The sequence below is a fragment of the Tiliqua scincoides genome, chromosome 1, assembly GCF_035046505.1.
Source record: "Tiliqua scincoides isolate rTilSci1 chromosome 1, rTilSci1.hap2, whole genome shotgun sequence".
Lineage (NCBI taxonomy): Eukaryota > Metazoa > Chordata > Lepidosauria > Squamata > Scincidae > Tiliqua > Tiliqua scincoides.
The window spans coordinates 143,390,906-143,405,509 of record NC_089821.1 but is presented as its reverse complement, the minus strand read 5'-3'; the positions used below and the strand labels follow the sequence as shown (position 1 = coordinate 143,405,509).

Here is a 14,604-nt window from a genome sequence, read left to right as displayed (position 1 = left end):
TTTTGGAATATTGCACAGTTTTAATCTGCTCTGCTCGTTTTGCAGGTAAAGTTCGGTTTTGAAGGATGTGTATCTTCTATGCATAAAATGGGTGCAAATCTAGGATATTCTCCACCAACATTACCAGACTCCTTCATTATGCACAGTAAGGGTAGAGAGATTTATGTCTAGCATACTGTAGAAATAATTTTCTTCTTTCTATTTGAAACTCCATAGAGCTTTAACCTTCAAGAAATTACTATCATTTTTCTCTACCAAGAGAACCTTTATTCTGAACTGATAATTAAAATAAGAGACATAATGTATTCCAGGTTTCACTTTTCAGCCCATGCTGCATACACAAAGCCAGTAATTTTGTCAGGCAAAACTTCTCAAAGATAAAAGACCTTCTGGAAGAAATAATGAAGCCATATCACAATGTGAGAGAGATGCCTATTTAAAAGATGAATATGAGGCGAGCAGCTGTGGATTTTGTTTACAAACTGTTGAGGGAAAAACATGCATCAGAGAGGGAAGGTTTTGGGAGGGAAGAACATAGAAGAGGGGGTGTTGATGGCTCTATATCACAATGGCTTTGCTAGACATCTAGTTGAGAGACATTCAGTCGATAAATTGAAAGTAGTGACTGGTCTGATTTCAACAAATCTGAATTTAGAGTTTAACTATCTGCTTTCACATATTCCCAGGAAATATTTGATAGGCTAGCTGCCATCTTAGATAACACACCAAAAAATGCACTTTAGAAATCATGAATACTTACATAGTAAGCCAAAATATCAGAGATGGAAATTTCAATTTGATTGCTGTATTGCCTCACCCTTTTTTTTTTTTTTTTTTTTTTTTTTAAGAAGGAACAGCAGTGAATAGATATTAGGGGACATTATAGTACAGTGTATACTATAGTACAATGGGGTGATGGAAGTAGAGTGGGTTCATCAGGAGAACATGAGAAAGGACAAACGTGGGTTAATGACTGATAAGAACAGCCCTACTGGATCAGGCCAAAGGCCCATCTAGTCCAACTTCCTGTATCTCATAGTGGCCCACCAAATGCTTCAGGGAGCACACAAGACAACAAGACACAACCTGCGTCCTGGTGCCCTCCCCTGCATCTGGTATTCTGAGGTAGCCTACTTCTAAAATCAGGAGCTTGCACATACCTATCATGACTTGTAACCCATGATGGACTTTTCATCCAGAAACTTGTCCATTCCCCTCTTAAAGGCATCTAGGTGAGATGCCATCACCACTTCCTATAGCAAGGAGTTCCACAGACTAATTATATGCTGAGTAAAGACATATTTTTGTTAGTGCTCCCAACACTCAATTTTAGTGGATATTCCCTGGTTCTGGTGTTATGTGAGAGGGAAAAGAGCGTCTCTCTATCCACTCTATCCATCCCCTGCATAATTTTGTATGTCTCAGTCATGTCCCCCCTTAGGCGCCTCTTTTCTAGACTGAAGAGCCCCGAATGCTGTAGTTTGACTCTTGTTATTATCATCCCAATCTTATCTAACTCACTGCCTGGTAATGCAGTGGCACCAACATGTCCACTGTATTCTGCAGGGACGTTTTGGCATGTTGAGGTCTCCTTGGGTAAGCTCCTGCTGTCCCATGGATCAGCTGGGACCTGCGCCATTCGTAAAGCTGTTTATGCCTGTGGAATGCTTGTACCGGCATTTCAAACAGCCCTTAGGATTGGGCTGTGAGACATTTGGAAACATTTATGGTATAAAATCGAGAATTTAGAAAATGTGCTGCAACAATGTTCTACATGTCTTTAATTGACTATAGAGTGAAATGCCTTCATTCCGAATGGTGTGCACTTGAATGGTGGTAAGCTTCTACCTAGAAAGTATTTGTTTTCTCCAAGCATTCTCATAGAATCTTGGGTCTTTCTGAGCTTTCCCTGGGAAAACTAGAAAAAAAAATTGTCAGATAAATTGATTCCACTCCTATTAACCCATCCAAGCAAACTTACAGTTCCAAAGAAGTGAATGAATCAGTAGCAGGGAGGACTCACTGAAGCCAGGAGAAAACTTATTGGCCTCTACTTAATTGGAAATGATGTTCCTGAAGAGAGTTCATGGTAGGAATCTGAAAGCATAGTATGCAAAACATCCTAAAATTCTCAGGAGGAAATGATATTCTCTCTGGGCATCAGCATGGACTTAATCAATAGGACTTAATAGGACTTAATCAAAAGGCAATATTTTTCTCACAGTCCCAAATTCAATTTGATTGTTGTCACTATATGTACATTGAAGCTCCTATATGCAGTACTCAGAACATTTATCATAAATTTTTTAAAAATTAAAACTTTCCCTCTAAATAGTTGGAAATTTAATTGCATTTCCTTGAACGGAATTGCATACTTAAAAAAAAAAAATAGACATAACCTGAAATCCAGCCTTGTTGAAAAACACCAACGAAACAAGTAATATTTCACACATTGGTTTTAAAAACCTATATAGACTATTGAGGTAGCTAAAGAGTGCATTTGAACAGGAGGTTCAAATCCCCATTCAACCATGAAAGTCTCTGGATTGTTTAGGTCCAGTCACTGCCTCTTACTCAACCCCTAAACACCATGAAGAAAAGTTGGGATACAAATGTTGCTTCATTTTGCAGTATTTGCACATTTCTGGTTTGAATGAGGGATGAGCTTGCTAGTGGATCTTTAAAAGCTGCTTGAATCAGTTGCTGAGAAGTTGTGTCTGATTAATGTAATTCTAGAGCTCTTATCGAGTCTGCTAATGATAGCACTGATTCTGTCAATTTACACATCTGATAAACTGTGGTTTAAGTGTTCACTGATCTTATCTGTTAGCCTTGCTGAGAACATCTTGTTGAGAAAATATAGATGAAAACGTGTTCTAAGGAAGGAATGTTAAATGAATATAAGTTCTGGAGAATCCAGAGCACAATACCATAGTCTTGCGAGACTGAAGGTTGCCAACAACTAACTCTGGAGAATGCTGTCACTCTTGAAATTTTTACATGTCCTTTATACTGGTATAAAGGGGCTCCAGTGCCGCAGAATCAAGTAGCCCCATTGTAGGGCTACTTTCCTTACTTGCAGGAAGGGGACAAAAATTTCCTTCTCCCTAGGGGAGAGTGGCTGCTGCCTGGGGCATGCAGGTTGCCCCAGCAGCCATTTTTTATGCCATAGCAGCCCCACACTCTGGGCAGCTCAGGATTGGGCTATCTGGCTGCAATCCTATGCACAATTTCCTGGGAGTAAGCCCTATTGAACACAGCGGCTCAGAAACTGTACTCAGTTATTTCTGAGTACACATGCGTTGGATTGAGCCGTAAAGGTGATTTTAGCAGTGTGACCTCATGCCTATAATTCTCCTTTCAAAGGAAGCAATGGAGAGAACATCTTATAATTAGAAGCCATAAGTGTAGGTTGCATGGAGAGCACTTAACAATAAATGCCTTACAGTCCAATACTATCTACACTTTCTTGGGAGTAAGCCCCATCAACTTGAATGAGACTTACCTCTGAGTAGACATGCATAGGATTGGGCTGTTAATTTTTACATCCAGCTCTCGTTTCACTCTGAACAGCCAAGTCTCAAGATTATTCAGTCACGTTAAACATCAGAGATGAATGCCTGGTTTTGGTCCTTCTAGGATTTTTTCGTGAAGTGCAACCAGGATGGATATTCAGCTGTTACAAGTCTTTTTAATAGATTTGTACTTCTGGTTTCTCACACACAAAGTACTGAACACTTTGGGTGCCATGCTAGGTATGCTACAAAGGTACCAAGCAAATGCAATTGTTGTCACCTCTCTACCCCCAGCATGTTTTTCCCCCCAACCCACTATGCCTGGTTGGCAACCTTCAGTCTCGAAAGACTATGGTATAAGCCTACAGCAGCCGGTATTCCCTATGCCTGCTCTAATAAGATTATGCTGTTGGTGTTTAACTGAAAATTCCTTTTGCCAAATGTTGTGTTAAAAGTAAACACATAGTTGTAGGCAGGAGCTTATCAGAGTAATAGGATATTATAATTAAAGGCGTAATCCTAACCAACTTTTCCAGCACTGAGGTAAGGGTAATGCAGCTCTGTGGTAAGGGAACAAACATTTGCTTACCTTTGGGAGGACTCCGTGACTGCTAACCAACTGCAGGATGCAGCACTTGCCCCATTGGCACAGCTATGTTAGTATGGGAAAGTTGGTTAGGATTTGAGCCTAAAATATATACATTTTAAAGGACTTTGAAATGAGTGACAGATGAATGTCTCCTTTTTACATATTCCCTGGTGTGCTCCCTGGGGCATTTGGTGGGCCACTGTGAGATACAGGAAGCTGGACTAGATGGGCCTATGTCCTGGTCCAGCGGGGCTCTTCTTATGTTCCCTATTTCAGGTTCATGATCAGTGTCCCTCAGCACCTGAGTCTGATTCCTTTCTAAGACGTGGTGCGGGTGGATCTGATAGATATGAGACCCCTGGCCTTGTGCAGCTTCATAAAAGAAGGGCTGTAGTTGCCACAGTTCCCAGTAAGATACCAAAGGTCTACTCCTGTCTAATATGTACAGACGAGGTTCAGTAAAGTACATGAGCCCTCCTTGGATGTTATCTTCAAACATGCACTGAATTGTGGGAAGAGGAACTTACTCGATAGCCACATGTGCTGCTTGGCTGCACTCCCAAACACCTCTGTGTTCAGCACTTTCCTGCAAAATCAAGCACTGAATGCAGGGAGAATGGATCCCTGTTGTTTAGTACCTCAATTGAGGATGGTTTTGGACCCAATTTAGGAACCAAGATGGTGTAGTGGTTTGGGAGTTAGACCTGGAAGAGCCAGGTTAAAACTCTCACTTTGCCATGAAGCTTCTTGGGCCAGTAACTATCTTTCAGCCTCACTTACCACACGTGGTTGTTGCAAGGACAAAAGGAGGGAAGGAACTATGTATTCCACCCTGAACTCCTTGGAGGAAGGGTGGTATAAAAATGTGAAAAATAAAATAAATATTTGCACTGGTTTCACTGTACCCAGAACAGTGTCTGAGTTCACTGTAGACTGAGTACAGTAGTCAACTATTGGAATAACCCAAGTACCTTCCTGAAAAGGAAGGTTTAGCCATCCTTCAGAAGTTCACAAGGGACAGGAGCTTTCTAATGCCCATCCTTGCAAAATGAGTTCGTTCCAAAGAGAAGGCTCAGTGAGCACATACAAGAGGTATAGCACTTTTTAGGTAATGTAACAGACCAGAATCTGTCATTTTGTGAGACTCTGTTATTTGTAAAGAGAATGAGATTTCAGTGAATTAGAAGTGGATTTAATTTCCTCTAGTCTGCTAAAATCCTTTCAATGAATAATGCATGGCTTGTTTTAATTCCTTATTCTCAAACACTTTTTCCTCTGGAGAAATCAAATGTATAAATTTAATTACTCCCATTTGGTCATTTGTTTTCTGTGTCATCGCCACCACATTTGAAGAGCAGCTGGGCTTGTTCTTAGTGGACACTGTGGTACATGCTAGTAATATAGCAACTGGCTGGAGCTGCCTTTGTCAAGCTGACTTCTTATAGTACATCAAAGGAGAATGTGAGCATCAGTAATTCGCCCCCTCCATTTCCCCAGCCAAAGGACAAAACAGGCCTAAATCAAGACCACATGCCCTTCTGTCAGTAGTCCAAGTCGAATGCAACACAAAATAGAGCTTCTGCCTATCCTTCCACACAAACTCTCTGCCTTAATGCATATTTCTGTCTTTGGAGATGCCCTTGTCTTCCCCCACTGCAAAGCCTTTAGAAGAGGCACTGCTAATGCTATGCCAGAGCAAAATTTCTCAAAACAACATCAATCTTCATTCCAATGTTGAATTAAGATGAGAAGGTACATTCATTGTTTAGGCAGGGCCAGCCTATCCATTAGGCCAACTGAAGCGTTTGCCTTAGAACCCAATCCTATGGACTCTGAACACCAGCACTGAGCTCCAGTGTTGGTGCCAAGTGTCACAAACATGCTGTAAGCCACATCCACGACACCCAGAGAGGAGAACATAACATACATAAGAACATAAGAACAGCCCCACTGGATCAGGCCATAGGCCCATCTAGTCCAGCTTCCTGTATCTCACAGCGGCCCACCAAATGCCCCAGGGAGCACACCAGATAACAAGAGACCTCATCCTGGTGCCCTCCCTTGCATCTGGCATTTTGACATTGCCCATTTCTAAAATCAGGAGGTTGCGCATACACATCATGGCTTGTAACCCTTAATGGATTTTTCCTCCAGAAAAGTTTGGTGTCGTCTGCAAACTTAGCCACCTCACTGCTCACCCCTGTCTCCAGGTCATTTATGAAGAGGTTGAAGAGCACTGGTCCCAGGACAGATCCTTGGGACACACCGCTTTTCACCTCTCTCCATTGTGAAAATTGCCCATTGACACCCACTCTGTGTTTCCTGGTCTTCAACCAGTTCTCAATCCAGGAGAGAACCTGCCCTGTGATTCCCTGACTGTGGAGTTTTTTCAGTAGCCTTTGTGTAGCCTTCAGTAGCACAGTGAGAGCTCCAGGCAGTGGCCTTGGGGTTGGGGGTGGGGGAGGCATTCTGGGGTGAGGGAGGAACTGGTATGGGAGGGGGTGGGATTGGTGAAGCCCTGCTCTGCCATGCTCTATCCTCCATGTTGGGCTACGAAGCCCGACATGAAGGTTCTCATGTCTGTACTAGCAAAATAGCTGACACAGACATGAGAAGCACCATTGTGGGACCAGAGGTTTCCCCCAAGGAGACCTCCAGCAGCCCTGATGGTGCCACTGGATACTAGCCATTTTGGCACCCCTGCACCTGGTGCCACTGAGGATAGGATTTGGCTATCGGGCAGCAGATCAGTGGGAGGCACCCATCTCTGTCCACCCATATGCTTCCACTGTGCCTCCTTCTCCTTCCACTTCCTGGATGGGAAGAGGGGGTAGCTGAAATGGACAAACTTACCATTTTTCTTAAAGAGAAGTCAGTAAAGACTTTTATTAACAATTGGAAACCATTTGTGGACTTCCTGTGCACGAAGGGGAAAATAGGTCTAACAAATTATGAATTTGATAAATAAATAATTGATATATAGATGTAGGGGTGTCTGGCAGGCTGGGGGAGAAGGCAGCTTCTGCTTAGGGATGGTCCCTGTTTGGGACCCTGTAGGAGGCCTCAGGTTGGCTCAGGGAGAGGGGGTTAAGTCACCCTAGTCCTCCTCCCTGGCATAGCCCTTTAGACTGAGTCCTAGGCAGGCACTGTTGGAGACACAGCCTTCTGGCTTTCCAGTCCTGGTTTTCTGCCCTCATCATGGGCCCTCATCATGGGCCTATATCTGTTATATAGGCTGCTTCCTTCTCCAGCCCGGCCCCTTCCTTACTGGGGAAGGCATAATAGGGACCCCGCCCAGGACCTCTCTTCCTGGTGTTACCTCCCTTTTCTCTTCCTCCTTCCTGACCTCTTACTGGGTCAGGTCCTTCTGGCCTCTCATATCTCACGGCCTTTTCCCTGACACCAGGTGCTCCAGTCAGGGAGAGGTGCCCTGTCAGCAGGTCTCTCCCCACGAGCTGGGGATGTGGGAGGCTGTTGGGCAGACTTGCCTGCACTGGGCGGCTCTCCCTCTTGCCTGGCCAAGCTGTCTTCCCCTTGTGTCTCCTTGGCCCCCCCCTCAAGGTTGGGTCTGGCGGGGAGAAGGACACCCCAACAATAGATATACTTTTTTCGCTCCTGTGGTTGAAAATGTATTTTAGACATAACCAACAGACTGTTTAAGATATTATACCTAATGGTTGGCAACCTTCAGTCTCGAAAGACTATGGTATAAGCCTACAGCACCTGGTATTCCCAGGCAGTCTCCCATCCAAGTACTAACCAGGCCTGACCCTGCTTAGCTTCCGAGATCAGACGAGATCAGGCATGTGCAAGGGTAATACGTTATATGATTTTGTAGAAGAAAAAAAGAAATGTCCATTCAGAACTCCACACTCGGCACATAACTTTCAATACCTGTTTTGAATTTTTATTTCTATTTTTATTTTAACTTTGGTTTCTAACCTTTTGCATTTGTATTAGCTAATTTTTTAAAAGTTAAAAATAAAATTATTAAAAAACTGGGGGGAAAGGAAAAGGAAGAGGGGGAAATAGAGAAGAAGGCTAAATGTGGAGGGGAGGAAAATGCTGAGCTAGAACACTGGAGAGTGGGAGAAGTAGAGGTTGGCACATTATGGGGCAGCTTGGGGGGCAGTATTTGGTATGCCCCTCAGACATGAGAAGGTCTTGGGCTAGCCCTGCTTTTAGGATTAACATAAGTTAATAGCACCCAAAAGTTCTGAGTGGATAACAACACAAAAGTCGGATACTTGGGATTGATGTATTTTAAGACTGTAGTCCTTACAGGCTCCAGATACCTTTTCTGTATCATTCTAGCCCTACACTATTAAAACTTTCTTTAATATTCTTTCATATTTTTACCTTAAATTAGAGTAATTGTCAACATACTTGGCTGGTATTCTTTTTTTTTTTTTTTAACTGTATGCCCTGACAGTGGATTTCCAAGGATTACTCTCCTTAACAACGCATTCACATTTGGTGTCAAATTCAGTTGGTCTTCGCAGCTGCCATTGTGTTTCACTTGTTTAAATTATCTGATCTTAGCATAGCTTGTCATCACTATAGGAAGAGCTGGATACTGATGCTAGCAATAGGACATTGTTAACATTACAGATATACCTGTCTTGGCACCTTGCATTAACTCATATGTCTGTGTTTATTTGCCTATTGATGTGTTTTCCAGAATGCCCAGGCCAGCTATGATTTCAGCAGTAATGACCCCTATCCATACCCCCGCTATACAGATGATTGGTTTAACAGGTAAAGAACATATCTAATTATTTCACTTGGCAGGATCTTAAAGTGCTTTGCAGACTGTAGTTCTAATCTAATTCAGAACCAGCCAGAATTCATTTAACCAGCCTGGCATGAGTCTATTTATGTAGTGGATGAGAAGGCATGGTATCCTCTCTCCCCCCCCCCCCACTAGATATGTAACACAATGGAAATAATATCTGATTGCATGTTGATACACAATTCATATGTCCAATTTCCATGGGGGTGGGAGATCAAACAAATTGAGTGTTTGCACAATGGGGCATCTTCATGGCTTGTCCAAGCCACAGGTGACATGATCACTGTGGTGGTAGGAAGAGAGGTATAGCCACTCCTTCACCGCAGAGACCCTGACTGGCTTGATAAACGTCTGAGCTGGGAACTGCTGTAGCACAGTGCCTGAAAAATTGAGCTGCAGTGGCTAAGGAACTGAGCTGGACTTCCTTGGTTTGAATTCCACCTCAAATTCACTAGGTGGTTCTTTGCAAGTTACTCCTTCTCAGCCTCTCCAGTTTTAATATATGGAGAATAATACTCGCCTTACAGGGGTTTTGTAAGGACAACATCAAGTTAGTAAGTGTGATTTGAGAAAGTGCTATACAAATGCTCAGTATTATTACTCATGAAATATAAAGAGCACCACTGAGCCAAAGCAAGCACTGTAGAGGGCACCTTAACATCAAGAGGAGAAGCTTATTTAAGAAGTGCTTAATTCAGCAGGATTAAAAGTGCTTCATGTGGCTGGATTGTGTCCAAAATTGTGTTTTTTTTTCTGATAGAAAAGCAGCTTTCTCACCAAGATGCACAGTAAAAAACGAGCTGTTCTGAGGCTGTGCTGATTTTTATTTTTGACCTAATGTTCTCCTGAGCACATTATCATTTGTCAAGCTTGCTAACTTTTGTCCCCAAAAACAGTCCTGTGCTGTGAATAATGCATACCAGGAAGCAGTACAGCACACCTGGCTCCTCTTCTTATGATGCAGCAGTGAAAAATGCAAGGTCATTTTGTTTTATTTTTTTTGGCACAGCATTTATAGGAGAGCTGGTGTGGTGTAATGGCTAAAAGCCTGGGTTATGAGTACAGACATTCCTGATCTGAATCTTTCCTTTGCCCATGAACTCAATAGGTGAGCCTTATATCAGCTACTCTCATCCTCAGTCCTTCACCTGCAATTTGGGAATGATAACACAGGTACTGACCTACTTTACAGGGTTGTGGTAAGAATTCAGGTATTCGCTAGAACGTCTGCATGGAGTCGATGCATGTACAAGCAGGATGCATATAGGACTTTCTTCCTGTGCCTGGAAACCCTGCTTTTCTAGGCTTTCTGATACCAAGGAGGGAGCCCCACAAGCGTCCAGTTGTCTGCATGTATGTGTACCATGCAGGCATTCAACTGAACACTTGTAGACTAGGGAAAGGGCAACAGGGATGTTGGCAACTATCTCACTAAAGTAGCCAGGTTACACTTTGGGTGATATTTGTACCTTTTAAAGGAGGCAAACTCAGCAAATTTTAAGTCTCTTATGGGAATTCATTTTTTTTTTTAACTTTAGTATTTTCAGCCACAGCTTTGTGCCCTTGAGAATGATCACAGTGCTGGACATTTTCATCTGTGATTCTGCCATTTTTCCCTTCATGTTTTGTACCTTATTTAGAGGATATCTGACATTTAATAAATGGCTCCAATTAGCAAAGAGCAAGAGGAAGAGTTGGAAACCCCTGAGCATTGGAGGGTAATAGGCCTTCGGATTTCTGGATTACTTTAGGAGTGTCCATGGGCTTGGGCATCTCCTGTGGGTTGTTCTTACCTCTGTACTTTGAGCAGCAAACTCTCCTCTATGCCATACGGCTGTCTGATTTTGAGTCTCCTCCATTTCAAATTCCTTTGCCATCTGGCATGCAGGGAGGGGCGCTGCTGTATTCAAAACACAAATGGAAAGTTCCTGATGGCATGCCAAACTATTTGCGTAGTCCTTTGATTCCTGGCCCATACTTATATGCTTCCTTCAAGTGCAGAGACTTGCTTATGTAGGGCTCCTAATGGTCATTTATCCAGGCACTGATGAGGTCCCTGTCAGCTTAGCTTCAACAATGCCACTGGACTGGATGTCTCCAGGGAGGCAACTTGTGCAGCAACTCAGGGGTGGCTCAAGTTTTCCAGTTTCCTGAAGTGGGGCTCTAAATCCCATTCCCTTTTCCAGCAGCACGTGTTGGTAACCTGATGGGCTCAGCAGTGCAAAGAACCACTCTTCCTCCTTTTTCCTCCTGTATTTGAAAAGGACAATGGGGCAGAATGTAAAGGAAGTGGAGGAGAGAAAGAGCAAAATGGTGGGCAAAAGTATCCTTGTACTCTCCTCACCTGCATTTCATTCACTCTGTCTCCCTTCTCCTTTTCAAATGCAGCTCAGGCTACTGCCATGAGCCACCATCTGAGCCAAGAGGCCTGGGCCACCCCCACAGCCCTTGATAATTCACCACCTAAAGGTGAAAATCTCCATTTGCCTCATTATGAGGCTGGTTCTACAGCCCTTTCAAGGCCTCCTGACAGCCATGCCAATCGACTCATCATGATTCATAAGCCCCCCTTGACAGCTGAAAACATATACCTTCCCCTTGTTTGTTTGTAGTTGACATTGTTGAAATATAACTGGGAAGTCATTTATATTAACTATGAAGCATTGCAATGCAGGAAGAATGAGATTTTAAACTTCTGTGCCATTTGCTTTTTCTAATGCATACCTGACTTGAAGGGGGGAAAAGAACTAAAATGGATTTTAATCCTAAGTGTAATATCTGCTCCTATGTGAGAGGGAGAGAGTGGGCTGGCTGTCTGCAGTTTCCACCTAGAATTGATTTAAGACAGCATCTCACACTGTTAACAGCTGCACACCTTGCATGTAGTCCACAGATGCTGGATGACAGATGCCTAGCAACACAGCAGCAGCTCCTCAGTTCCTCTCATAGCAATATCAACAAAGCCCATTTTTGCTGATGGACATTTCTTGTGCAAAGTAAAAAAAAATTTTTTTTTGTCCTTGCTACATGTTTTGAAAGATTTTTTTAAGATTTAAAAATTCATGTATAGAAAACAAAGAACAAAAAAACCAAACTTCCAAACCCACCCCCAGCTAAACTTAAATATCTTGTTTAGAAAGGCACCATTTTTCACACCAGAGCACTGTTTTTCAAGGTTTGCCCTCTGCCGTACCACTTCACATGGTCCACATTTTCAAAGTATCACTGGAAGTAACTGGCTATGACATCACTGCCAGTTACTTCTGGCTTGGGAGGCCAGATGCAATGTGACAAACACCCGTAAGAGGTTCTGGGTGGACGGGAAGGCTGTTTAGAGCATGGAAAAGCATGCTTTGGAGCTCTGTCCACCATGCCGAACCTCCTACTGCTGTTTGTTGTGTTCCTGGTCTCACTGCTGGGTGGCAGGCATCCAGGAGTAAGGAGGAGGATACTTACGAGGAGTCACTACCTCAAGTACCTCTGAAAAACACTGCCCTAGAGTAAATATGACCTGTGCATATGGACAGCTGCTACAGTTTGTGTTCCCAACATGTTTCATTAAGAATCTTGGTCAAAGAAATGTTCCGTTCCCATATAAACTGGCTAAAACAAGTGGAAGACTGTTGGAAGTGACTGCACTGTAGTTTTGTTGAATCCCTCAATTAAAGATTCATATCCAAACGCAATGAAAACACCGATCATAGCCACCGACTCGAACCCATTTGTTGTGAGCTTAGCACCTTAGTTGATCCTCTTCTTCAATTCTTGAACAAAGACATAATATTAGTAAAGCATTAGTAAAGGGTCCAGTTTGCAAGTGTCCTCATTGCATTTAATGCCAGTGTTCCTTTTCCTCTACAGCAGTGGTTCTCACACATTTAGCACTGGGACCCACTTTTTAGAATGAGAATCTGGCAGGACCCACCAGAAGTGATGTTATGACCAGAAATGACATCATCAAGCAGGGCCATTTTGAACAATCCTAGGCTTCAATCCTACTCACATTTACCCAGGAGTAAGTTCCATTGACTATCATTGTTCAAAGAATATACGTAGAAGCTTGTTAAAACTACAGGTCTGTAACGTTTCCCCAAATGCAGTCATATACCATGGTAGCATCAGTCTAACACAGGGGTCTCCAAACCCCGGCCCAGGGGCCAGATGTGGCCCGCAGAGAGCCTCTATCCGGCCCACGATCAGCCTCTGATCCCCTGAGAGCCTCTGGCCCAGCTGACCAACATAACCAGAGTTGTGCTTGTGGGGCAGGGGAATGGGGGTCCATTTAAGTGTATGCTTTATTTCTTGGGCTGTGTTGGTACTTGGAGAAATCCTGGACATTTGAGCCCATTCATTTATTCATTCATCTAAGGTCCATCTCTAACATATTTATTTATTTTATATTTAATTTTTTTTCTGGCCCTCAACACTGTGCTAGATATTTGATGCGGCCCTCTGGCCAAAAAGTTTGGACACCCCTGGTCTAACATATTAAAAATAAAATAATGAAATGAATGGGGACCCAAATGAAATTGGCTCGTGACCCACTTAGTGGGTCCTGACCCACAGTTTGAGAAACACTGCTTTACAGGATTGGGCTCTGGAAAAAAATAATAAACACAGTTCTGCAGGTTGCAGCACAAGCCATCTGTTTCTTAGCACCAGTTGTCTGATCCCTGTGAGATCACCAAGACGTCCCCCTTCCTTCCAGTCCTAGATCAGTTGTGTAAGGGAAAGATGAAAAATACATAAATGAGTAAAGATCCTTTTTGTTTGTTTTAAGAGGGCTGTCTGCTTGAAGCATGAAGGGGGGAAACAAGTGTGGTGACTGAACCAGCATTCAGCTTATGAAAATGTTCATTTTTCTTGCAAATTGTAATGCTGGGAGGCAGCTGGACCCACATCGTGTGTGCAGAGCCTACTATTTTCAAATGTGATGTGACTGATGGCTCATCCAAGTTACAGCCCTCTTAAAACAAACAAAACTGCTGATTATCCGAAGTGTCTCCATCGTGGCCTCTGCATGTTTTCTGCCTGAATTCTGCATGATTCTGGATGCCAAAGAGAGAGGTCAGGGGGATGGTGGCTGGAAACAGGGTCTTCTCGGTGGTGGTGCCTGTGTTATGGAATTCCCTCCCTTTGGAACGGAGGACAGCTTCATCTTTGTTAACTTTCTGGCAAGGCCTGAAGACATTTTTATTAAGGAAAGCCTTTGAGGCCCTACAATGGCTGCTTTTAGATATTTAATGTTTTTATTCATATCTCTCACTGCTGGCTGCTCTGTTTTAAACTGTTTTATGTTGTCTGTTTTTAGTGCTTATTTTATATAGTTTATAGCTGTATTTTATCATTTTGTATATTATGTTTTATTGTTGCTAGCTGCCTTGGGTGCCCTTCGGGGAGAAAGGCAGAGTACAAATCAAATAAATTATCCCTCTAAGTAAAATTTCACAATTTGCTCAATGCATTTAGTGAGCTTTCACTGTCATCTTGGGTATCTGTTGTTGAGTCTGCCTGGGATCCAAAGAGTTACATCAGGCATGCCAAAAGGCAGTGGCGTAGCTAACAATCCTGCTGCCCGGTGCAGAGCTCAAGTTGATGCCCCTGAAGTGTCGTCACTCCGGGGTTTTTATTTCATACCCACTTTTTAAAAACTGCAAAATAAATCTACCACATCCCCCAAGCTGCTTGCTTCCTTCCCCCCCCCCCGC

General features: G+C 43.1%; 1 protein-coding gene and 1 pseudogene across 1 annotated transcript in view; one reads left to right on the top strand and one right to left on the bottom strand.

Moving 5' to 3' along the window:
* PCSK2 (proprotein convertase subtilisin/kexin type 2) overlaps positions 1–14,604 on the top strand; it is a 105,131-nt gene that overhangs the window by 68,596 nt on the left and 21,931 nt on the right. The window contains exon 6 of the mRNA XM_066638562.1: positions 8,786–8,862. Within this exon, the coding sequence (XP_066494659.1) occupies positions 8,786–8,862 (77 nt within the window). The remainder of the gene's footprint in view (positions 1–8,785; positions 8,863–14,604) is intronic.
* On the bottom strand, positions 7,816–7,934 carry LOC136637505 (5S ribosomal RNA; annotated as a pseudogene).